General features: G+C 45.1%; 1 protein-coding gene across 4 annotated transcripts in view; it reads left to right on the top strand.

Annotated features, from left to right (window-relative positions):
* phtm (cytochrome P450 enzyme phantom) overlaps positions 1 to 24,881 on the top strand; it is a 203,444-nt gene that overhangs the window by 117,853 nt on the left and 60,710 nt on the right. For all 4 annotated transcript variants that reach the window (XM_071678258.1, XM_071678248.1, XM_071678267.1 and 1 more), the window contains exons 4-7: positions 2,791 to 2,933; positions 3,835 to 4,031; positions 17,136 to 17,430; positions 18,416 to 18,565. In XM_071678258.1, the coding sequence (XP_071534359.1) occupies positions 2,791 to 2,933; positions 3,835 to 4,031; positions 17,136 to 17,430; positions 18,416 to 18,565 (785 nt within the window). The remainder of the gene's footprint in view (positions 1 to 2,790; positions 2,934 to 3,834; positions 4,032 to 17,135; positions 17,431 to 18,415; positions 18,566 to 24,881) is intronic.

Genomic DNA, 24,881 nt, shown 5'->3' with positions numbered 1-24,881 from the left:
GATCTGTCTATACTGGTGTCTATCTCTCGTATATGGATTGTTAGTCATTATCAATATGGCTTAACTTTATATTTCTTTTTTGTATTCTTTTTGCTTTGGGCTTTTATGATATACCTATATCAAATTTAAGACTTTTATAAACTTTATACATTGTATAGAAACTCATGCTGTGGGTATTTCATGCATATCATCCTTTCTTTATACACTTTGACGAGGGTATATGTAATACCGAAGCCATAGATGTCTACCCAAGCCCTAGTGATTCTTCTCATATATATATATATATATATATATATATATATATATATATATATATATATATATATATATATATATATATATACATATATATATATATATATATATATATATATATATATATATATATATATATATATATATATATATATATATATATATATATATATATATATATATATTTTTTTTTTGCTTTGTCGCTGTCTCCCGCGTTTGCGAGGTAGCGCAAGGAAACAGACGAAAGAAATGGCCCAACCCACCCCCATACACATGCCTTGATTCAATCCACTGACAGCACGTCAACCCCGGTATACCACATCGCTCCAATTCACTCTATTCTTTGCCCTCCTTTCACCCTCCTGCATGTTCAGGCCCCGATCACACAAAATCTTTTTCACTCCATCTTTCCACCTCCAAATTGGTCTCCCTCTTCTCCTCGTTCCCTCCACCTCCGACACATATATCCTCTTGGTCAATCTTTCCTCACTCATTCTCTCCATGTGACCAAACCATTTCAAAACACCCTCTTCTGCTCTCTCAACCACGCTCTTTTTATTTCCACACATCTCTCTTACCCTTGCGTTACTTACTCGATCAAACCACCTCACACCACACATTGTCCTCAAACATCTTATTTCCAGCACATCCATCCTCCTGCGCACAACTCTATCCATAGTCCACGCCTCGCAACCATACAACATTGTTGGAACCACTATTCCTTCAAACATACCCATCTTTTTTTTTTTCATTTTTTTTTATTATACTTTGTCGCTGTCTCCCGCGTTTGCGAGGTAGCGCAAGGAAACAGACGAAAGAAATGGCCCAACCCCGCCCCGTACACATGTATATACATACGTCCACACACGCAAATATACATACCTACACAGCTTTCCATGGTTTACCCCAGACGCTTCACATGCCTTGATTCAATCCACTGACAGCACGTCAACCCCGGTATACCACATCGCTCCAATTCACTCTATTCCTTGCCCTCCTTTCACCCTCCTGCATGTTCAGGCCCCGATCACACAAAATCTTTTTCACTCCATCTTTCCACCTCCAATTTGGTCTCCCTCTTCTCCTCGTTCCCTCCACCTCCGACACATATATCCTCTTGGTCAATCTTTCCTCACTCATTCTCTCCATGTGCCCAAACCACTTCAAAACACCCTCTTCTGCTCTCTCAACCACGCTCTTTTTATTTCCACACATCTCTCTTACCCTTACGTTACTCACTCGATCAAACCACCTCACACCACACATTGTCCTCAAACATCTCATTTCCAGCACATCCATCCTCCTGCGCACAACTCTATCCATAGCCCACGCCTCGCAACCATACAACATTGTTGGAACCACTATTCCTTCAAACATAGCCATTTTTGCTTTCCGAGATAATGTTCTCGACTTCCACACATTCTTCAAGGCCCCCAGAATTTTCGCCCCCTCCCCCACCCTATGATCCACTTCTGCTTCCATGGTTCCATCCGCTGCCAGATCCACTCCCAGATATCTAAAACACTTCACTTCCTCCAGTTTTTCTCCATTCAAACTCACCTCCCAATTGACTTGACCCTCAACCCTACTGTACCTAATAACCTTGCTCTTATTCACATTTACTCTTAACTTTCTTCTTCCACACACTTTACCAAACTCAGTCACCAGCTTCTGCAGTTTCTCACATGAATCAGCCACCATGGAGAGAATGAGTGAGGAAAGATTGACAAAGAGGATATATGTGTCAGAGGTAGAGGGAACGAGGAGAAGTGGGAGACCAAATCGGAGGTGGAAGGATGGATTGAAAATGATTTTGAGCGATCGGGGCCTGAACATGCAGGAGGGTGAAAGGCGTGCAAGGAATAGAGTGAACTGGAACGCTGTGGTATACCGGGGTCGACGTGCTGTCAATGGATTGAACCAGGGCATGTGAAGCGTCTAGGGTAAACCTTGGAAAGTTTTGTGGGGCCTGGATGTGGAAAGGGAGCTGTGGTTTCGGTGCATTATACATGGCAGCTAGAGACTGAGTGTGAACGAATGTGGCCTATGTTGTCTTTTCCTTGCGCTACCTCGCGCGCGTGCAGGGGGAAGGGGTTGTCATTTCATGTGTGGCGGGGTGGCGACGGGAATGAATAAGGGCAGCAAGTATGAATTATGTACATGTGTATATATGTATATGTGTGTATGCATATATATGTATATGTTGAAATGTATTGGTATGTATATGTGCGTGTGTAGACGTGTATGTATGTACATGTGTATGTGGGTGGGTTGGGCCATTCTTTTGTCTGTTTCCTTGCGCTACCTCGCTAACGCGGGAGACAGCGACAAAATATAATAAATAGATGAATATATATCTATATATGTAAGACTGATAGCTGGAGCAACGTGCTCTAAGTGGGACTTTACTGCTGGTTAGCTTATTCTCGTAAGCAACCATCATTTAGCCTAGATATATCATAGCTCGGGGGCAGCATTGGTGCGTTCCCAGTTGGCTGTCACTAAAGATGGGTCTTCTTCCTTCCCCGGGGTCAGGTTTGATCTGCTCCGAGGGTGACCTGTGGCGCGACCACCGCAAGTTTGTGTTAGGCTTCATGCGTGACCATGGCATGAGGACAGTGGCAACCAGGGGCATCATGGAACCCAAGATCCACGCCGTGGCTGACCTCCTGACGAAGGTGAGTCTGGCCTCACAGTAAAGCTTCTAAAGAAGGTGGGTCGAGACTTATAGCTGAGCTTCTGACGAAGGTGGGTCAGGACTCATAGCTGAGCCTCTGACGAAGGTGGGTCAGGACTCATAGCTGAGCCTCTGACGAAGGTGAATCAAGACTCATAGCTGAGCTTCTAACGAAGGTGGGTCAGGACTCATAGCTGAGCTTCTGACTAAGGTGGGCCAGGACACATAGCTGGGCTTCTGATGAAGGTGGGTCAGTTACTCACGAAAGTAAGTCAGGACTCATGGCCAAGCGTCTGACGAAGGTGGGTTAAGAATCGTGGTTGCCTTGACGCAGGTGGGTCTATTCATGAGTGAGCTTCTTAAACTCCTTACCCATGAGTAAGCTCTTTATTCAGATGAGTTTTCAGAACTCTACTGTGTAATCAGTACTGATAATTTCATTTTATAATTTCAATAATTCTCTCAGCATGCGAGACGTCAGGATCATTGTCCAGAAATATATAGTTAACTGACGATTGTTTTTAACTTCCAGGATTGTAATATCAGACATATTTTCGGGGCTGGTTACCTTGACTTCTTTCTTTGTTCTGGAAATCATTATCCTGATAGTTTTAGAACTTTTCTCGTCGCAAACTTTAAAGATGCGATTACAATGCATATTTCCAGGAACTGTTAAGGAGTCATTTAAGCTAAACTCTTCATATAAGTGACTGTCATGAAGAGGCCGTACCTAATGGTCTCTCATTCCTTTTTTTGTCGTCTACTGTAATGACACAGAAATCTGCATTCACCTCAAAAGATGAACATCCTATGCTGCGAGGTGCATTGTGTCCGCTAGAAGCTTCCAAAGAGCTAATTCCGTGGGGAAACTTTCCAGTAGTGATTACCTCACGCTTTTCCAGGAGCTACGAGAGAGCACGGAGGCGGTGGACATCTCAGGGAAGCTCTTGCATCACGTGGGCAACACGATGAACCAACTGATCTTCGGCCTGACCTACGCCGAGGAGGACCCCAAGTGGCGCTGGCTTCGACACCTTCTAGAGGAGGGCACCAAGCTCGTGGGCGTCGCGGGGCCCCTCAACTTCCTCCCGTGGCTAAGGCGAGTTCCTCAGGTGCTCATGTCTGGCGTGGCTCGTCTACCTGACGAGTAACCTCAGCGAGGATTTTAAGTGACTTGATCATTCTGTGTTGCCTGTAAGTTCCCTTGAATTAGCTTCGCTAAGCTCAAGAGAATTTCCAGGTGAGTTTTGTGGTTGTGGGCCATGCGAATTATCTTTCATGTGGTTCTTGTTCTGGCTCGGTAAGTTAGTTTGGCTCGATTGAATTACTGGAAAGTGGTTCAGAAGAACTCCTTCTGGGTAACGTGTTTCCATTGTGTAGCTGGGGTGAGTATATCCCCATCATGCGGTTGTTGTGAGGACATCGGCATGGTGTGGCTGTGGTGAGCATGATTCCATGGTGTGATTGAAGTGGTTACATTTCCACTGTGTGGTTGTACCGAATGTATACCTTTGGTATGGCTGTGTTGAGTACATCTCCATGGTGTGGCTGGTTTAGTACATCTCCATGGTGTGGCTGGGTTTGTACATCCCCATGTTAAGGCTGTGGTGAGTTCATCTCCATGATGTGGCTGGGATAGTACATCATGGCATGGTTGGGGTTTGTACATCCCTATGGTGTGACTGGGATGAGTACATCCCGATGGTGTAGCTATGGGGAGTACAAAATCATGACGCGGCTGGGATGAGTGCATCCCTATGGTATGGCTGGGATGAGTTCAATACCTTGGTGTGACCTTGGTGAGTAAATAACCATGATGTGGCTGAGGTGGGTACATGACCACTCTGTGGCTTAGGTGTGTGTGAACACACAGTGTGGCCGTGGTGAACACATCACCATGATGTAACTAAGGTGAGTATAAACCCATGTTTTGGCTGGGGGAATACATACTCACGATGGGGCTGGGTTGAGTACATTCCCAGGGTGTGGCAAGGGTGAGTACATCCTCATAGTGTGGCGAGGGGGAGCGAATCCACATGGTGTGGCTGAGTGAGTACATCCATCCACACAGTGTATCAGTTGTGAGTACATCCCAGTGGTTCGGCTGGGGTTAATGCATCCCCATGGTGTGGCTGGGGTTGTACATACCCAAGTTGTGGTTGTAGTGAGTAGAGACTCATGATGTGGTTGTGGTGAATACACACACATGTTGTGGTTTAGTGAGGTCATTCCTGTGGTGTGAATGGAGTGAGTACATGCTCATGAGTATGTACTCATGGTGTGTATTTAATGAGTACATCCCCATGGTCTGGCTGGTGTGGGTACACACCCATGCTGTGAGTACATACTCATAGTGTAGATGGAGATGAATGTGTGACCTTGATGGGTACATCGTCATGGGTAAGGCAGGTAGTAGGAGGCCAGATGGTTCACAGTGAGTGTATCTGCAGACTAAATCTTCAGGCGTGGTAGAGACTGGATAATAGAGGATAAAAACACGTACCCACCCACCTCTCCCTCCGGCTCAACCGCCTGCAAGGGAATAAAATGGTGGGAAGGAACGCGATGTCGTATGGAGAAAGTGTTATGCCTTGGAATAATTTTTGCAGGAAAGTGTATATAGTAAAAGTTACCTCTTCCAGAGAGAGATATGGCCTCTCTGTAGCTGGGGTCTGTAAGGAAAGTGGAAATTGAATTGATTCTCCTTGAGCCAGGAGTTTCTGCTGATAACAGATAGCACTGATATATTTGTCTAGCTTCCACTTAAAGGTATTGACAGTCTCTGCATTTAGTATATCTGGTGATGGATCATTCCAGTGTTGCAAAACTCTTCAGATGAAAAAGAAAAAGAAAAAACTTGCACACATTGTTTTTGCGTCTCCGACCTACTTTCTTCATCCAGTTATTTCTGGTCACTGAAACTCTACCTAATGCGAAGAAATATTCATGTATTATAGTATTCAAATTATTCAGTAATTTGAAAACTTTTATTAGATCTCAGAATCGTCATTTTGTTCGGGGAAACTATTTTAAAGTCTTTGTGTCTGTCTTTAGTAGACATATTTCTTAAGTGGCAGAATTAGTTGTGTTGCTCTTCTCTGAATTCATTCTAATATTTCTTTATCTTTGATCAGGTTTGGTGCCCAGAACGGAATTGTGTATTCCAAATGGGATCTGACCAGCGGGTTATAAACAGCACTGTATCTTTATTTTATCGTTTATACTTCTTGTTGTGGAACCTATCAATCTGTTTATTCTTCTTAGCTGCAAAGCTATGATCCTGTTGCCTTTTTTTTCTATCTTATTTTCTCTTTGTTGTTGTTGTTTACAGTTGGCATTGTTTTTGGTCTCGTGGTTATAAATGATGATCACACTAAATGTATTTCTTCTTTCGCTCCTAATCATGGTTCATCAACCATTATATATATATATATATATATATATATATATATATATATATATATATATATATATATATATATATATATATATATATATTTCTTTCTTTTCTTTCAAACTATTCGCCGTCTCTCGCGTTACCGAGGTAGCGTTAAGAACAGAGGACTGGGCCTTTGAGGGAATATCCTCACCTGGCCCCCTTCTCTGTTCCTTCTTTTGGAAAATAAAAAAAAAAAAACGAGAGGGGAGGATTTTTAGCCCCCGCTACCTCCCCTTTTAGTCGCCTCCTACGACACGCAGGGAATATGTGTGAAGTATTCTTTCTCCCCTATCCCCAGGGATAATATATATATATATATATATATATATATATATATATATATATATATATATATATATATATATATATATATATATATATATATCCATGATTCATATTTGTATCACGGAAGTGCAGTACATTGCATCTGACAAAGGTGGAATGCACTTGTCATGTCTCCCAACTGGCCATCAGTTTGTTTAAATCATATTGCAGTCTTTCTTCACATGAGTCATATCCCTTTATCGGCAAATCTCGAAACTCTTTGTAGGTGATTCCTGTCTCTGGATCGTATGGGTATAAAGACTGTGCCTTGTTGTATCCACTGGTCATATAATGCCAGGTCATTTGTCTCTCTCTCTCTCTCTCTCTCTCTCTCTCTCTCTCTCTCTCTCTCTCTCTCTCTCTCTCTCTCTCTCTCTCTCTCTCTCTCATTCAAATCCACTCCACGTGGTGTTTCAGTTAGCGTTCTTGACCACGACGCATTCACGGGCCGCCCAGGGTCGAGCGAATAGGTTCGACTCCCGGTTGTGGCAGCCGGTCCACAATCAACCCAGCCGTTCGTCCACCCTCAGGGGTTGGTTCATAAAATGGGTATCTTGCTCTCAGGCTATCGTGTGTGTGTGTGTGTGTGCGCGTGAGAGAGAGAGAGAGAGAAAGAGAGAGAGAGAGAGAGAGAGAGAGAGAGAGAGAGAGAGAGAGAGAGAGAGAGAGAGAGAGAGAGAGAGAGAGAGCTTAATGAGATGGCCTCGATGATTAAGGGTTCAGTTGCCCGTGCCGTCTCAGCTAACATATAAAAAAAGAAGTGGTACGTTGTCGAAGGCTCTACTGAAGTTTAATTATATAACACCAGAGGGCACTTGGAGTCCCAGCTATCATACATGTGACTAAAGAATTCATTCAGATTCGATGCACATGACCTTTTGCCTGGAAATTCATATTTGTTATTATCAGCAAAGAATTCTACGATTTTTTTTTATTATATTATTTCAAAATTTTTTTCCGAGAACCGGCTTAAATTTTTGACGGAACGGTAGTTCAAAGTCCATTTTCTATGTCCTCTTTTTCTCCTGGAAAATTATTCTTACATAGTTTCAAGTCTTCTGTCACTTTCCTTTCCTCTGATGATTCAGCACACGTTGTGGTGACTGGTGAAGCTACTGCTTAACCAACCTCTCTCATTCCTGTAGGAGATGATATGGTCAGGATCATTGCTGTGGGAGGAGATGATATGGTCAGGATCATTGCTGTGGGAGGAGATGATATGGTCAGGATCATTGCTGTGTGAGGAGATGATATGGTCAGGATCATTGCTGTGGGAGGAGATGATATGGTCAGGATCATTGCTGTGGGAGGAGATGATATGGTCAGGATCATTGCTGTGGGAGATGATATGGTCAGGATCATTGCTGTGGGAGGAGATGATATGGTCAGGATCATTGCTGTGGGAGGAGATGATATGGTCAGGATCATTGCTGTGGGAGGAGATGATATGGTCAGGATCATTGCTGTGGGAGGAGATGATATGGTCAGGATCATTGCTGTGGGAGGAGATGATATGGTCAGGATCATTGCTGTGGGAGGAGATGATATGGTCAGGATCATTGCTGTGGGAGGAGATGATATGGTCAGGATCATTGCTGTGGGAGGAGATGATATGGTCAGGATCATTGCTGTGTGAGGAGATGATATGGTCAGGATCATTGCTGTGTGAGGAGATGATATGGTCAGGATCATTGCTGTGGGAGGAGATGATATGGTCAGGATCAGTTGACTTGTTTACGTATAGTTTTTCGAGATATTGACATACCTTGTGGTATTCAATATTCATTTTACATACATATTTTCCTTTCTATTTTCGGTTCTCTTATGGTCTATGGTACGAATTTCTGCTAGTAGTAGTAGTAGTAATAGTAGTAGTAGTAGTAGTAGTAGTAGTAGTAGTAGTAGTAGTAGTAGTAGTAGTAGTAGTAGTAGTAGTAGTAGCTGATTGGAAAATACATTTTTGACAGGGAAGCCGTTTCTTAATCATAACTGGTTAAGGTGCCATAGTTGCTTCACAATGGGACCAAAATCATTTTCTGTTCTCATTTCTTTTTTTTGCGCACATTTAAACTCTTTTTTTCACGGAGAGATTGGGGTATGTATGTCTCTGTTGTGTGACTGGCATTAGTACATTACTCTAGTGTTCCTGGAGGGATTACATTCACATGGTGTGGCCTGGGGTGAGTACATTTCCATTGTTAAGGCATGGGTGAATGTGTGGCCACAATGGGTAGATCCCCCATGGTGTGGTTGAGGTGAGTCCATTCCCATGGTGTGCTTGGGATGGGTGTGTGGCCGGGATGAGTACATCCCCTTGATGTGGTGAGGGTGGGCGTGTGGCCGTGGTGAGTACGTCTCCATGGTGTGGTTGGGATGTGTGTGTGGTGTGTGTGTGTGTGTGTGTGTGTGTGTGTGTGTGTGGTCGGGATGAGTACATCCCCACGGGATGCTTGGGATGGGTGTGCGGCCGTGATGAACACACACATCCCTTGGCGTGGTTGGGGTTGGGTGTGTGGCGGTGGTGAGTAACCTTGAAGTGGGAGAGGTCACTCACCTTGGTGCAGCTCCTACCTTGAGGGAACTCAGGTGAGTGACCTTGAGGGTGACGGGCATGCTCCTTGAGGGGTCAGCGAACATAAGGACTCGCTTGACGGCCGTCGTTGAGTTACGGCCTCCGTCTGCTCATGTCTAGCCCAGGAGGGGAAAAAAGAAAGATCATTACTATTATCTAGTTGTACTACCACGAGATACCTAATCATTGGGGATATGAGGGTATGAGAGGGCAAGGCAAACTGCTCCTATTGACTCGCAGAAATTCAAGCCAAAGCTGGAGTGCGTCAAAAAATGTCGTCACATCTCGTATGATAACAGATAAAACACAGTCTTACGTTCGTATGCAACGGCCTTGACTTGCGCTTAGTCTCGCCGTCTGAAGTGAATCGAGAGGCCGTCAGCAGCTTGTATCTCCCAAGTTCTCAGGCAGAGGACCTGAACGCCAACGTATTTTCTCGATCATAAAGGTCAGTTATTCACTTCAGCTGAAGTGAGTTCTTATGTCACCTGTAAGTAGGCATGATGACTAGAACCTACACCACACATACATGCCAGGGGTATATATATAAAATATTAATATATATATTTATATATATATATATATATATATATTATCTGACAAAGGTGGAATGCACTTGTCATGTCTCCCAACTGGCCATCAGTTTTTTAAATCATATTGCAGTCTTTCTTCACATGAGTCATATCCCTTTATCGGCAAATCTCGAAACTCTTTGTAGGTGATTCCTGTCTCTGGATCGTATGGGTATAAAAGACTGTGCTTGTTGTATCCACTGGTCATATAATGCCAGGTCATTTGCTCTCTCTCTCTCCTCTCTCTCTCTCTCTCTCTCTTCTCTCTCTCTCTCTCTCTCTCTCTCTCTCTCTCTCTCTCTCTCTCATTCAAATCCACTCCACGTGGTGTTTCAGTTAGCGTTCTTGACCACGACGCATTCACGGGCCGCCAGGGTCGAGCGAATAGGTTCGACTCCGGTTTGTGGCAGCCGGTCCACAATCAACCCAGCCGTTCGTCCACCCTCAGGGGTTGGTTCATAAAATGGGTATCTTGCTCTCAGGCTATCGTGTGTGGTGTGTGTGTGCGCGTGAGAGAGAGAGAGAGAGAAAGAGAGAGAGAGAGAGAGAGAGAGAGAGAGAGAGAGAGAGAGAGAGAGAGAGAGAGAGAGAGAGAGAGAGAGAGACTTAATGAGATGGCCTCGATGATTAAGGGTTCAGTTGCCCGTGCCGTCTCAGCTAACATATAAAAAAAGAAGTGGTACGTTGTCGAAGGCTCTACTGAAGTTTAATTATATAACACCAGAGGGCACTTGGAGTCCCAGCTATCATACATGTGACTAAAGAATTCATTCAGATTCGATGCACATGACCTTTTGCCTGGAAATTCATATTTGTTATTACCAGCAAAGAATTCTACGATTTTTTTTTTATCATTATTTCAAAAAAAATTTCCGAGAACCGGCTTAAATTTTTGACGGAACGGTTGGTCAAAGTCCATTTTCTATGTCCTCTTTTTCTCCTGGAAAATTATTCTTACATACATAGTTTCAAGTCTTCTGTCACTTTCCTTTCCTCTGATGATTCAGCACACGTTGTGGTGACTGGTGAAGCTACTGCTTAGCCAACCTCTCTCATTCCTGTAGGAGGAGATGATATGGTCAGCATCATTGCTGTGGGAGGAGATGATATGGTCAGGATCATTGCTGTGTGAGGAGATGATATGGTCAGGATCATTGCTGTGTGAGGAGATGATATGGTCAGGATCATTGCTGTGGGAGATGATATGGTCAGGATCATTGCTGTGTGAGGAGATGATATGGTCAGGATCATTGCTGTGTGAGGAGATGATATGGTCAGGATCATTGCTGTGGAGGAGATGATATGGTCAGGATCATTGCTGTGGGAGGAGATGATATGGTCAGGATCATTGCTGTGTGAGGAGATGATATGGTCAGGATCATTGCTGTGGGAGGAGATGATATGGTCAGGATCATTGCTGTGGGAGGAGATGATATGGTCAGGATCATTGCTGTGTGGGAGATGATATGGTCAGGATCATTGCTGTGGGAGGAGATGATATGGTCAGGATCATTGCTGTGTGAGGAGATGATATGGTCAGGATCATTGCTGTGTGAGGAGATGATATGGTCAGGATCATTGCTGTGTGAGGAGATGATATGGTCAGGATCATTGCTGTGGGAGGAGATGATATGGTCAGGATCATTGCTGTGTGAGGAGATGATATGGTACAGGATCATTGCTGTGTGAGGAGATGTTATGGTCAGGTCATTGCTGTGTGAGGAGATGATATGGTCAGGATCATTGCTAGTGTGAGGAGATGATATGGTAGGATCATTGCTGTTGAGGAGAGCTATTGGTCAGGATCATTGCTGTTGAGTGATGATGATATGGTCCAGGATCATTGCTGTGGGTGGAGATGATATGGTCAGGACATTACTTGTGGTCACGGAGATGATTGGTCAGGTATCATTGTGTGGTGAGGTAGATTATGGTCAGGATCATTCCTGGTGTGGTGGGAGATGATATGGTCAGGATCATTGCTGTGTGAGGAGATGATATGGTCAGGATCATTGCTGTGTGAGGAGATGATATGGTCTGGATCATTGCTGTGTGAGGAGATGTATGGTAGGATCATTGCTGTGTGAGGAGATGATATGGTCAGGATCATTGCTGTGGGAGGAGATGATATGGGTCAGGATCATTGCTGGGGGAGGAGATGATATGGTCAGGATCATTGCTGTGGGGGGGAAAATGATATGGTCAGGATCAGTTGACTTGTTTACGTATAGTTTTTCGAGATATTGACATACCTTGTGGTATTCAATATTCATTTTACATACATATTTTCCTTTCTATTTTCGGTTCTCTTATGGTCTATGGTACGAATTTCTGCTAGTAGTAGTAGTAGTAATAGTAGTAGTAGTAGTAGTAGTAGTAGCAGTAGTAGTAGTAGTAGTAGTAGTAGTAGTAGTAGTAGTAGTAGTTGATTGGAAAATACATTTTTGACAGGGAAGCCGTTTCTTAATCATTACTGGTTAAGGTGCCATAGTTGCTTCACAGTGGGACCAAAATCATTTTCTGTTCTCATTTCTTTTTTTGCGCACATTTAAACTCTTTTTTTCACGGAGAGATTGGGGTATGTATGTCTGTATTGTGTGGCTGGCGTTAGTACATTACTCTAGTGTTCCTGGAGGGATTACATTCACATGGTGTGGCCTGGGGTGAGTACATTTCCATTGTTAAGGCATGGGTGAATGTGTGGCCACAATGGGTAGATCCCCCATGGTGTGGTTGAGGTGAGTCCATTCCCATGGTGTGCTTGGGATGGGTGTGTGGCCGGGATGAGTACATCCCCTTGATGTGGTGAGGGTGGGCGTGTGGCCGTGGTGAGTACGTCTCCATGGTGTGGTTGGCGTGCTGTGTGGCATGTGTGTGTACATCCTCATGGTGTGGTTGGTGTGTGTGTGTGTGTGTGTGTGTGTGTGGTCGGGATGAGTACATCCCCACGGGATGCTTGGGATGGGTGTGCGGCCGGGATGAACACACACATCCCTTGGCGTGGTTGGGGTTGGGTGTGTGGCGGTGGTGAGTAACCTTGAAGTGGGAGAGGTCACTCACCTTGGTGCAGCTCCTACCTTGAGGGAACTCAGGTGAGTGACCTTGAGGGTGACGGGCATGCTCCTTGAGGGGTCAGCGAACATAAGGACTCGCTTGACGGCCGTCGTTGAGTTACGGCCTCCGTCTGCTCATGTCTAGCCCAGGAGGGGAAAAAAGAAAGATCATTACTATTATCTAGTTGTACTACCACTAGATACCTAATCATTGGGGATATGAGGGTATGAGAGGGCAAGGCAAACTGCTCCTATTGACTCGCAGAAATTCAAGCCAAAGCTGGAGTGCGTCAAAAAATGTCGTCACATCTCGTATGATAACAGATAAAACACAGTCTTACGTTCGTATGCAACGGCCTTGACTTGCGCTTAGTCTCGCCGTCTGAAGTGAATCGAGAGGCAGTCAGCAGCTTGTATGTCCCAGGTTATCAGGCAGTGATGACCTGAACGCCAACGTATTTTCTCGATCATAAAGGTCAGTTATTCACTTCACCTGAAGTGAGTTCTTATGTCACCTGTAAGAAGGCATGGTGACTAGAACCTACACCACACATACATGCCAGGGTATATATATATATATATATATATATATATATATATATATATATATATATATATATATATATATTTATTATATATTTATTATTACGTGTTTGTATATACATGTGTATGTGGGTGGGTTGGGCCATTCTTTCGTCTGTTTCCTTCCGCTACCTTGCTAACGCGGGAGACGACGACAAAGTATAATAAATATATAGATAAATAATACACGCACACACTTGCTCGAGGTTACACCGCAAGTAAAAAGTAACCTTTGGCGAGGCTGTATATCACTTGGAGTATACTTTCGTCAAGGATCATTTCACTCCAGAGCCTCCATTCCCCTGTTACAGGAAGTCGCCGTTCTCCGGGTCATCGAGGTAGCGTCAGGAAACAGACGAAGAATGACCCACACGCTCATATACACTTGTATATACATACACGCCCATACACGTGCAAATACGTGCATATACATACACGTACACTGACATAAACATCTATACACATGTACATATTCATACTTGCTTGCCTTCATCCATTCTCGGCGCCACCCCGCCCCACAGAAAAAAAAAAAACAAAGCATGACCACCCTTTGCCTCAGCGAGGTAGCGTCAGGAAAACAGACTAAAGCAGGACGCCCTTCTGAGAAAGGATACTGGTGTTACCTAGGAACTCTTGACAGGATGTCCTGCAGCCCAGGGCTCAGCCACTTCCAGTAGTAGGAAAATGATGGTCTGGTCACGTGGGAGAAGCACTCTCACGTGACTTGTTACTCCCAGTGATACAGTAACCTCGCCTACGTGGATTATCACTCGTGGTATAATTAGTGCAGTGCATTTGTCTATCTGTCTATCTATCTATCTATCTATCTATCTACCTCGCAAACGCGGGAGACAGCGGCAAAAAAAAAAAAAAAAATATATATATATATATATATATATATATACATATATATATAAATATATATATATATATATATATAAATATCTATATTTTTCTTTTCTTTCTTTTAAACTATTCGCCATTTCCCGCGTTAGCGAGGTAGCGTTAAGAACAGAGGACTGGGCCTTTTTTGGAATATCCTCACCTGGCCCCCTCTGTTCCTTCTTTTGGAAAATTAAGAAAAAAAAAACGAGAGGGGAGGATTTCCAGCCCCCCGCTCCCTCCCCTTTTAGTCGCCTTCTACGACACGCAGGGAATACGTGGGAAGTATTCTTAATCCCCTATCCCCAGGGATGATATATATATATATATATATATATATATATATATATATATATATATATATATATATATATATATATATATATATAAACGTGTTCTTAAGTTTACTCATGCAAGAAGAAAATGCGCAAACTGCAACCTTACCAATGCGATCCATTAAATATTTGACATATTGAACATTGGTTTTGGTCTCCGTGACACCAGCTGTACGGTTAGCTTAGCAAGTGAAGCTGTTACTTATAATACTGAGGCACAGACAGACAGACAGAAGGACAAACAGACAGACCGATAGACTGACATAGAAACAGACAGACAGACATACAAACAGACAGACAGAAGGACAAACAGACAGACCGATAGACTGACATAGAAACAGACAGACAGACATACAAACAGACAGACAGACAGACAGACAGACAGACAGACAGACAGACAAGCATTGAAGACAAAATCAATTGTACTCCTCAAAAGAATTTAGGATACCGGAATGTTGCCTCAAATGTCAACCAGTTCTGTGGTTTTTTCTTCTCTCCCTCCAGCAGCCACCATCTCCGCTGATCATCCGTCACCAGGTTTACCTGGAGCAGTCTGAATTCACCGTATGGTATCCAGAAGTGGATTTACCACGTCATTCACCAATTTCCCAGGAGTTTACTCTAGTTTAATGACACTAAGTCTCAAGTATGGTTTACAGGGATTTAACAGTTTACAGATTACAGAATTTAGTTTTTTCTCGGAATTATCTATATGCCTTCCTTTGTACCAAGTAATTTACCTGAGTTTACGATATAGTTTACCAATGCTTCTCTGAGTCTACCACGTTGTTCGTCTATAGGTCCCTGGGTTAGCCATGCAGTTTACCTCACTCCCTTTAGTTTAATGCGTGGTTTCCCTGAGGCTGACTGAGTTTACAGTGTCCTGTTTGATGTTTCCTGATTTTACACTGTAGCGTACCTATAGTTCCTTGAGTTTACCGTGAGTTTTTCTTAAAGTTTCTTGAGTTTACCCCTTAGGGTTTCTAGAGTTCTCTGGGTTCGCTACGTGGCTTACTTGGAATTTTACGTAGGTGATCACATATAGTCTACTTTCAGTTATCTGTCTTTCTTTCAGTTTACCCAGAGTTCATGGGTTTACCATGTTGGTATATGGAGTGTGCTGGGTGTTCCACGTGGATTATCTAAAGGCTATGGCCTTGCCATGTAGTTTACCTGTAGTTCTCTTGTTTAAATTGTGGTTTACATAGACTTCAGGGAGTTTATCATATGGTTTACTCAGAGTTCCCAAGTTCATGTTTCTTACCTCGAAGCCTTTAGAATGAGGTGTGGTTGTGGTTTACATGTATTCCGTAAGTTTACCATGCAGTTTACTCAGAGTTCTCTGCATGTGGTTTCCCATGTGGATTATCTAGAGTGCACTGAGTTTACCACTGATTCACCTAGACCTGGACATTCTCAAAGCTACCATGTGGTTTACTTAGAGCTTCATTAGGTTACCATGTGGTTAACAAAATTTTTTAGTTTACTATGTGGTTTTCCGAAAGTTGTTTTGCGTTTATTATGTGGTATACCTAGTGTGGTTTATCTAGGGTTGCTTGCGTTAACTCTGCGTCCCATGGGTTTACATTGTGGTTTACTTATGATTCCTTGGGTTTGCCAGGGGTCTGCTTAGAGCGCTTGAGTCGACCGTGTTTTCTACTTAGAGTTTCATGAGTTCCCATGCGGTGTTCTTGGTGTTCCTTGAGTCTACATCTAGTTTACCTAGATGTCTGCGAGTTTCCCATTTAATGTTACCAAAGGTCACTGAGTTTACTATCTGGTTTACTTATACATTCACGAGTGTGCCATGTGGCGTTCCTAAATTTTTTTTAGTTTACCATTTGGTTTACCTTGACAGTCATGAGTGTACCATTTGGCGTTCGAGAAGTTTCCAGAGTTTACCATGTGATTTACGTAGAGATCCATGAACTTATTGAGTCTACGTTTTGGTTTACCTAAATATTCCTGAGTTTACCGTGTGGGTTTTACTTGTGAATACCATCTGGTATACCTAGATATCCCTGAGTTTACCGTGTTGGGTTTATCTCCGTGAGTTTATCATTTGGTTTACTTAGATATCCCTAAGTTTACCGTGTGGGGTTTACTTGAGTCTACCATTTGGTTTACCTAGATATCCCTAAGTTTACCGTGTGGGGTTTACTTGTGAGTACCATTTGGTTTACCAAGATATCCCTAGGTTTACCGTCTGGGGTTTACCTGTGAGTCTCCGATATAGTTTACCTAGATATCCGTAAGTTTACCGTGTGGGGTTTACCCGTGAATCTACCATTTGATTTATCTAGATCTCCCTGAGTTTACTGTGTGGGGTTTACCTGTGAATTTACCTAGATCTCCCTGGGTTTACCGTGTGGGGTTTACCTATGAGTCTACCATTTGGTTTACCTAGATCTCCCTGAGTTTACCTGTGACTCACCTGGGTGCAGGTTCCTGCCGATGTACCAGCGCGTCATCCGCTTCATCACAGAGAACCAACACAAGACCCATCGTGAGTACCAGCTCATCATCCACCACCACGAACGCCAGACGCTGGCGTCCTCTACCACGACCCGCCACCACCTGGGGGTAGCGCCACCTGTTGAGGAAGATGGAGAGGAAGGAGGAGGAGGAGGTGGTGGTGGTGGTGGTGGTGAGGACACTGGGAACCACCTGACGGAGGCTTCCGAGGCTGGGAGGTCTTCGTCTGAGGTTCCTCTGCACATCATCGACGCCTACGTTAAGGTAACTTTATAATTACCTCGATAATTACCTTGATAATCACATCGATGATTACGTTTGTCCTGCTTTGACAAGAACGGAATGAGGAAATTGTGTAAATGTATTAAGAATATCATCAATGAATTATTCGTTGTCTTACGTATCACAGAACTGATTGGCTGTTTCCTATCAGTGAAATATCTCTTACCTTACGTATCAGAGAACTAATTGGCTGTTTCCTATATAGGAAGGATAGAATCAAATCCCTTAACTAAATAAAGACAGAGGGGAGGTAGTGGGGAGTGAATGAACGACAGTAGGTGACAGACTTGGCATTAGAATTGTAACAAAAGTCGTCCCATTGTCATTCATAACTACTGCTGGTCATCTTGGAGAACGAGGTGATGTGGCGTTTACGGTGGATGCCGGGTTGTTTGCAGTCCTTTGGAAAAAGAGAGCTTATTAGGAAAAAAGGAGGTGGACTTTGTAGATATTTCAGCCAGACATTATGTTTGCCTGTTCTGTTACTACTTGACTATTGTCACTGGTCAGTGAAAACAGTACGTGAGGATCACACAGTTTACAGAGTCACACAGGTTACAGAGTCTCTGTAGGACCTCTCGGTCACCTATGATATAGGAGGAACGATGAGGGATCAAGATGGCGGTAGGAAAATACATTCTGACATCGCAGGGATGGTAGATGGCTTCCACAGTACGCGTTGGAAACTACCGCATGACAGGTGGATGGAGGCGGACCCTCTCGTCATTGGGTGTAGAACACACGTTAACTAATTACATACTACTGATTCCTGATTACATACTACTGATCCCTGATTCCTTTCTACTTGATTTAAGTCTGATCCTCAACCTTTACTAGGAACGAGAAGGGATTCGGTTATAAGGTCTTGACTTACCTTCATTTCCAGTCATGTTACCTATAGCTCCACGAGGGCTGTACACCAGCACCTTCAGGAGGAGTTAACCAGTTCTTCATGTGTCTTGGTCAGGAGCGTCGCAGGCGTGGGGAGGTCGTGGGTTCCTTCACGTATGAGCAGCTGCACCATGTGGCTGCTGACCTCTTCGGTGCCGGATCGGAGACCACCATCACCACGCTCAAGTGGCACCTCCTGAACATGGCACTCTACCCGGAGGTTCAGGTAGGTCACCCTCAGGTAGATAGATGTTCCTCACACTTAAAACATGGAGGTCGAGACAAGTCACGGTGTTTTAGGTTATTTTCTTTTTTCTTTTTATTGTATTCTCTTTATAGTGTTTTCTTTATATATTTCTCTTGTACTTTTGCCTTTTGCGTTTATTGCACAGGGGCTGATTTAGTGTATTCTATTATCTTTTTTACTTCACTTGTCTTTATTCGGCTGTGGCCCGTCCGTTCTTTATGAATTTGTCTTTATAAAGTGAATTTTTGAATTGATACACAAAGCGTAAGTTCCCGCTGGCCTTATGTACATACTTGGAATCTCAGGTTTGCTTTTATGTATTGTACTATGTTTGTTTAGGTTCGATGAACTCATATTTATCACATTTGGACTTTAGACTCGACGCACAGTAGTATCAGACTACAACTCGGGAGCAAGAGAATTATGGAGGCGGGAGATGACGGTGGCGAGATGGTACAGTAGCTTCATCCCGGACCGTCGGATGGGATGTGGTCCAGGCGATGGCTGGAGAGAGTCAGGAGGGATCTGTGCACCGTGTTGTGTTGTGGATAAGATGGATGACCAGACGGGGAAGTGTAAAGTGAGTTTGGAAAGAACAGAAAGTCGTGTAGGTGTTGAGTTCAGGCGCAGGGAACTTGATGATGGTGTCTACGTGTTCGCTCCAGCCTAGCTTGTCTCTGGAAGTGGCACCAAGATGCTGGGTGGACTGAACTGGAAGTGGCTTAGGCCTAGTAGGGCAGTAGGGGACGGGCCAGGGTTAGTTCAGCTGAGAATGACGTGTCTGACATGGTTTCGGTTAGGTTGAGGGTGACGCGGAAGAAGATTCTCCAGTTCTGAAATCTTGAGTGTTGAGGAGGATAATGCATACAGGATAGATGTCCTAGGCGTTGATGCCAGTGGCAGAGTCGTAGGCGTACTTCCACTGAACTGACGCGTCCGTCAGAGCACCATTAATATAAAGTGGGAAGCACAAACGTTTCATTCCCGTGTTCTGTGGGGGTTACCAGCGGAGGTCAAAGACTTGAGGGTGAAGATGGACCTCACGGAAGTGTACGGGCAGATGCTGCTCTGTGAAGATCGTCTTGCTAACCACAAGATCTCTCTCTCTCCGTTGGTTGAGGTTGATGACCTCTGTCAATGGCTGCGTTATGGGTGACTGGGACGAGAGCCGTGGTGAGGTCAACGAAGGCGTGAGCCGGGAAGGTCTTGTTGTTTTCAAGGTTATGGTATGTATCTACGTCTATCGAGTCGTTGTGTGTACGCAGTAGTCCTAGACACCAGGTGAATACCCTGGCTGACAAACAGTCGCTCCTACAACCAGACGTATCTCTCAAGATCAGTGAACTTGCATGCCTTTTGCTGCAGCTGCCCTCCGTGAATGGACTGTCAAATCACACCAGTGAGCCACAGTGACGCAAGTCTGGATTCCTCGGTCCATATTGCTGAAGAGCTGGGCAGACGAACCCCGACACCTCTCACGTAGGACAGACGGGTTCATTGTGCTTTCTTGGCCAAACCTCTAGCACCGTTTTCTCCCCCCCCCCCCCACCACCACCACCACCACCCACCCCAACCATCCCCTCCCCTCCTGATCCTTTGCCAGACACCACTCCCTACCCGCCCCGCCACCCCGGAGAGGGAACTCTCCCACCCCCTAAGGCGTGGTCCATTCACACAGACCCTTCATTCTTAGACTCCCATATCAATTCATGTCTTTCACCGACATGCAGACGTTTTAGGGGTGAATGCATATATATATATATATATATATATATATATATATATATATATATATATATATATATACATTAGTGGAACACGGTAACGAAGATATACAGACTGCAGAGGATGTAGAGAAGGTTTTGAAAGCTGTGTGATACCCAAGAAAGATTAAGAGATGTCTCAGTAAGCGATAGATCTCATTAAGGTAGAATTTACTGAAAGAAAACAAGTTTTGAAAAGGACTTTGGCAGGCTCAAGGCTGTCGGGAAAAGACAGGAGTGGCAAGCAGATCTGCTTGCGTCAGGAGCAAAGCCAACACTCCCTTCAAGTCCCTTCCACTACAGTAATGACGATCTCATCACTAGTCCATTTCTATCAATTCAGACAATGTTTAACAATGTCTCACCATCAGAAATGATTTCCTCTCGAATCTTAACTGTTCTACCATCCAATTGCTCCGGCCAGTCTTCGGGTAGCCTCCCATTAAGGGTGTGGACCTCGAGACAATGATGGCTAAACTCCCCTCGTCTGGATGGCCATCCGTAAGTGCAGCCTGGTCGATCACCCCAGCCAGTGAGGAACGGACGTCGACCGTGTTGGGTGGAGGACTGCTGCTGCTGCTGCTCTCCTTGCCAAATGGTCCGCGTTGACTTGTCCGCCTCCTCTACCTTCCACGCCTTCACTTTAGTTGTATCGGCTGCCTCTCTCTAAACCCATCTGTTTTCTGGAGGTATCTGGTCTCTTTGAGGGGCTTGACACGAGCCAGAGAACATCTGGCTCCCTACCTCGTGGACCTCTGCTTCAGCACGTCGCCACGTCGACAGATGTGGAGGACTCAATCAAGTTAATCTTAGTTTCAGTCTGACTCCATCATCCATCCTCATAGCATCATCCCCAGTACATCACTCGCCCTCTAGGTCTCTCGTCCGCCACATCAGGAAAATCAGCTGAATTCTTGGTTTCTCTTCGACCACAGCAACTGGCTTTCTCGACCTGCCATCCTAAGTGTCAGCTGGCTTCATCTTAGTAACATCACTTGAAGTACAGCCTTCGCTTTCACTATATGAGTCGACTTTACTTAAGTGACATCAAATGGGTTCGTGGTTTCATCTTTGTTGTGTATTAGGGAATCCTTGCCTGCACCTGTGTCACATGACTTGAGTTCCTGCCTGCACCTGTGTCACATGACTTGAGTTCCTGCCTGCACCTGTGTCACATGACTTGAGTTCCCGCCTGCACCTGTGTCACATGACTTGAGTTCCTGCCTGCACTTTCATTTTGTGCAGTGGGTTCCCAGCTTAATGCTCATCACTTGCATTGGGTTCCTGTCTCCACCTATGTTACGTAAACAGGGTTCCCGACTTCACTTATTTACGTAAACAGGGTTCCCGACTTCACTTATGTTACGTAAACAGGGTTCCCGACTTCACTTATGTTACGTAAACAGGGTTCCCGACTTCACTTATTTACGTAAACAGGGTTCCCGACTTCACTTATGTTACGTAAACAGGGTTCCCGACTTCACTTATTTACGTAAACAGGGTTCCCGACTTCACTTATGTTACGTAAACTTGGCTTATTTTTTTTTGGCTTCTTCCTTCGTAATCCTCACATCATTTTGGGACTTTGGGTACACCATTATAACGCTTGGCTTATGTCGTTACTTTGACTTCGTGAGATTGGCTTTCACGCAGTACGTCCCGTCGTCTTGGCTTCAACTATCGCTGTATCATTTGACTTCTTGGCTTTTCGTCCCTTCCCCCCCTGGGGACCATTACGACCCGTGGGTGTAATTTCCTGTTAGCTTGGCGTTCAGCGCGCCGTAGTTGCTATGTTAGGCTGTCGTATAGCGCGCCGTAGTTGCTATGTTAGGCTGTCGTATAGCGCGCCGTAGTTGCTATGTTAGGCTGTCGCAGTATGCTGTTGTTGCTATGTTAGGCTGTCGCAGAACGTGCGGTAGTTGCTGTGTTAGGCTAGGGTACTATGTGCTTTAGTCTCTGTCTATTGTATAGCGTGCTGTAGTTGCTGTGTTAGGTTGTAATATACCGTGCTGTAGTTGTATGTTAGGCTGTCGCAGAGGCGGGCTGTAGTTGCTATGTTAGCCTGTCATGAAACGTGCTGTGGTGGGTACTTTAGCCTAGCATGTACCGAGCTTTGGCTGGGTACGTTAGCTTGGCATGAGCCGTGGTGTGGTGGGTACGTTAGCCTGGCATATGAGCCGTGGTGTGGTGGGTACGTTAGCTTGGCATGAGCCGTGGTGTGGTGGGTACGTTAGCCTGGCATATGAGCCGTGGTGTGGTGGGTACGTTAGCTTGGCATGAGCCGTGGTGTGGTGGGTACGTTAGCTTGGCATATGAGCCGTGGTATGGTGGGTACGTTAGCCTGGCATATGAGCCGTGGTGTGGTGGGTACGTTAGCTTGGCATGAGCCGTGGTGTGGTGGGTACGTTAGCCTGGCATATGAGCCGTGGTGTGGTAGGTACGTTAGCTTGGCATGAGCCGTGGTGTGGTGGGTACGTTAGCTTGGCATGAGCCGTGATGTGGTGGGTGCGTTAGCTTGGCATGAGCCGTGGTGTGGTGGGTACGTTAGCCTGGCATATGAGCCGTGGTGTGGTGGGTACGTTAGCTTGGCATGAGCCGTGGTGTGGTGGGTACGTTAGCTTGGCATATGAGCCGTGATGTGGTGGGTACGTTAGCCTGGCATATGAGCCGTGATGTGGTGGGTACGTTAGCTTGGCATGAGCCGTGGTGTGGTGGGTACGTTAGCTTGGCATATGAGCCGTGATGTGGTGGGTACGTTAGCTTGGCATGAGCCGTGGTGTGGTGGGTACGTTAGCTTGGCATATGAGCCGTGGTGTGGTGGGTACGTTAGCCTGGCATATGAGCCGTGGTGTGGTGGGTACGTTAGCCTGGCATATGAGCCGTGGTGTGGTGGGTACGTCAACCTAGCATGTACCAAGCTGTGGCAGGTACATGAACCGAGCATGTGGTGGGTACATGGGTTGTGGTAGGTACGTTAGGCTGGTGGTGCTGGCGGGCGAGGTGCCGGCACGCCCTGTAGTTGCCGAGGTCACGGGGTAGAGGCGGGTCGTCGCTGGCCTCAGGGTCACAGTTCATGAACCCACAAAGAGACATCCCCTCCCCCCCTCACTCCTCTCCCTCTCTACCCCTCCATCCCCCCACCACCCCCCCTGTGACGTCCATGGCCGGCTGGGAGGGGGGGTTGGGGGTGGGGGGGGGAAGTCAACGATCGACTTCTCGGTTGGCAGAATACTAATGAGTGATGATGGCAGTGACATCAAGGTCGTTCACTGTCCGGGGTCAGCTGGCGTGCTCAGGTCATTGGGCAAGTAATGTATGCCAGACATCCTCATGTGAATAGTGAAGAACACACTTGGAACACCATATATATATATATATATATATATATATATATATATATATATATATATATATATATATATATATATATACATACATCATTGTTTTCTCAGTCGAGATTAAGTAGAAGTGTGATGAAGCAGGTTTGTTTCGGATTTCGAAGAAATTTCTACACCGGGACGTAACTTTATCATGCTCGAACGAGCTGTCCCCACACACACACACACACACACACACACACACACACACACACACACACACACTCAGAGAGAGAGAGAGAGAGAGAGAGAGAGAGAGAGAGAGAGAGAGAGAGAGAGAGAGAGAGAGAGAGAGAGAGAGAGTTAGTTAGTTTGCTCAGGTTTTGTGTGCTTCCATGAGTCGTGGATGCCAGTGGTGGTGGGATGGCTGGGGTTGATGGAACGCTGGCCTTCATCCCACCAGGTGAGGGAGCCCAGCTCTGTGATGATGACCTGAGAAAAGCTGGATAAAGAAAGATTAAATAATAATAAGGTTCACAGAGAGATGACCTGAAACCAACACAGGTGGCTTTACCATCAGAATTATGAAATACAGCATGGAGAGTGCAATGACCTCTCTCTCTCTCTCTCTCTCTCTCTCTCTCTCTCTCTCTCTCTCTCTCTCTCTCTCTCTCTCTCTCTCTCTCTCTCTCTCTCGCATACGACTTCAAACCAGTTTGATGACGTCACGGTGAACAGTTGTTCTTCGAACGTTGGAAGGATAGAACAGCCGCAGGCCATACCTGTATAACTTGTTAAGAGAGAAATGTAAAAAAAAAAAAAGTGCATTTACAGTGTAAGAGTAGTGGGTGAATGGGATAAGCTTGGATGACGACACTGTAAATGTAGACGACATGCACAGAAGTTTACGAAGCTGTGCGATGGAAGAGGAGGCTCAAGAGATGTAGAACTACCTCCCCGTACAGTATGAATGGGTAATTACCAATACTTAATCACACACACACACACACACAGCACACAGACACACACACACACACACACACACACACACACACACACACACACACACACACACACACACACAACCGCTAGCCAGTAACAACAGCATCACACAGGAGTGTCTCGCTCTCTCTACTTTTAGCCAAGAACTGGAGGGACTAAAGCTTCTCCCGGCCTCTCTGCTGCATGGAAGGGGGTGTGGGTGGAGGAGGATCG

The sequence above is a fragment of the Panulirus ornatus genome, chromosome 2 (assembly GCF_036320965.1).
Source record: "Panulirus ornatus isolate Po-2019 chromosome 2, ASM3632096v1, whole genome shotgun sequence".
Classification (NCBI taxonomy): Eukaryota; Metazoa; Arthropoda; class Malacostraca; order Decapoda; family Palinuridae; genus Panulirus; species Panulirus ornatus.
This window is presented reverse-complemented; position numbering and strand designations above follow the sequence as displayed.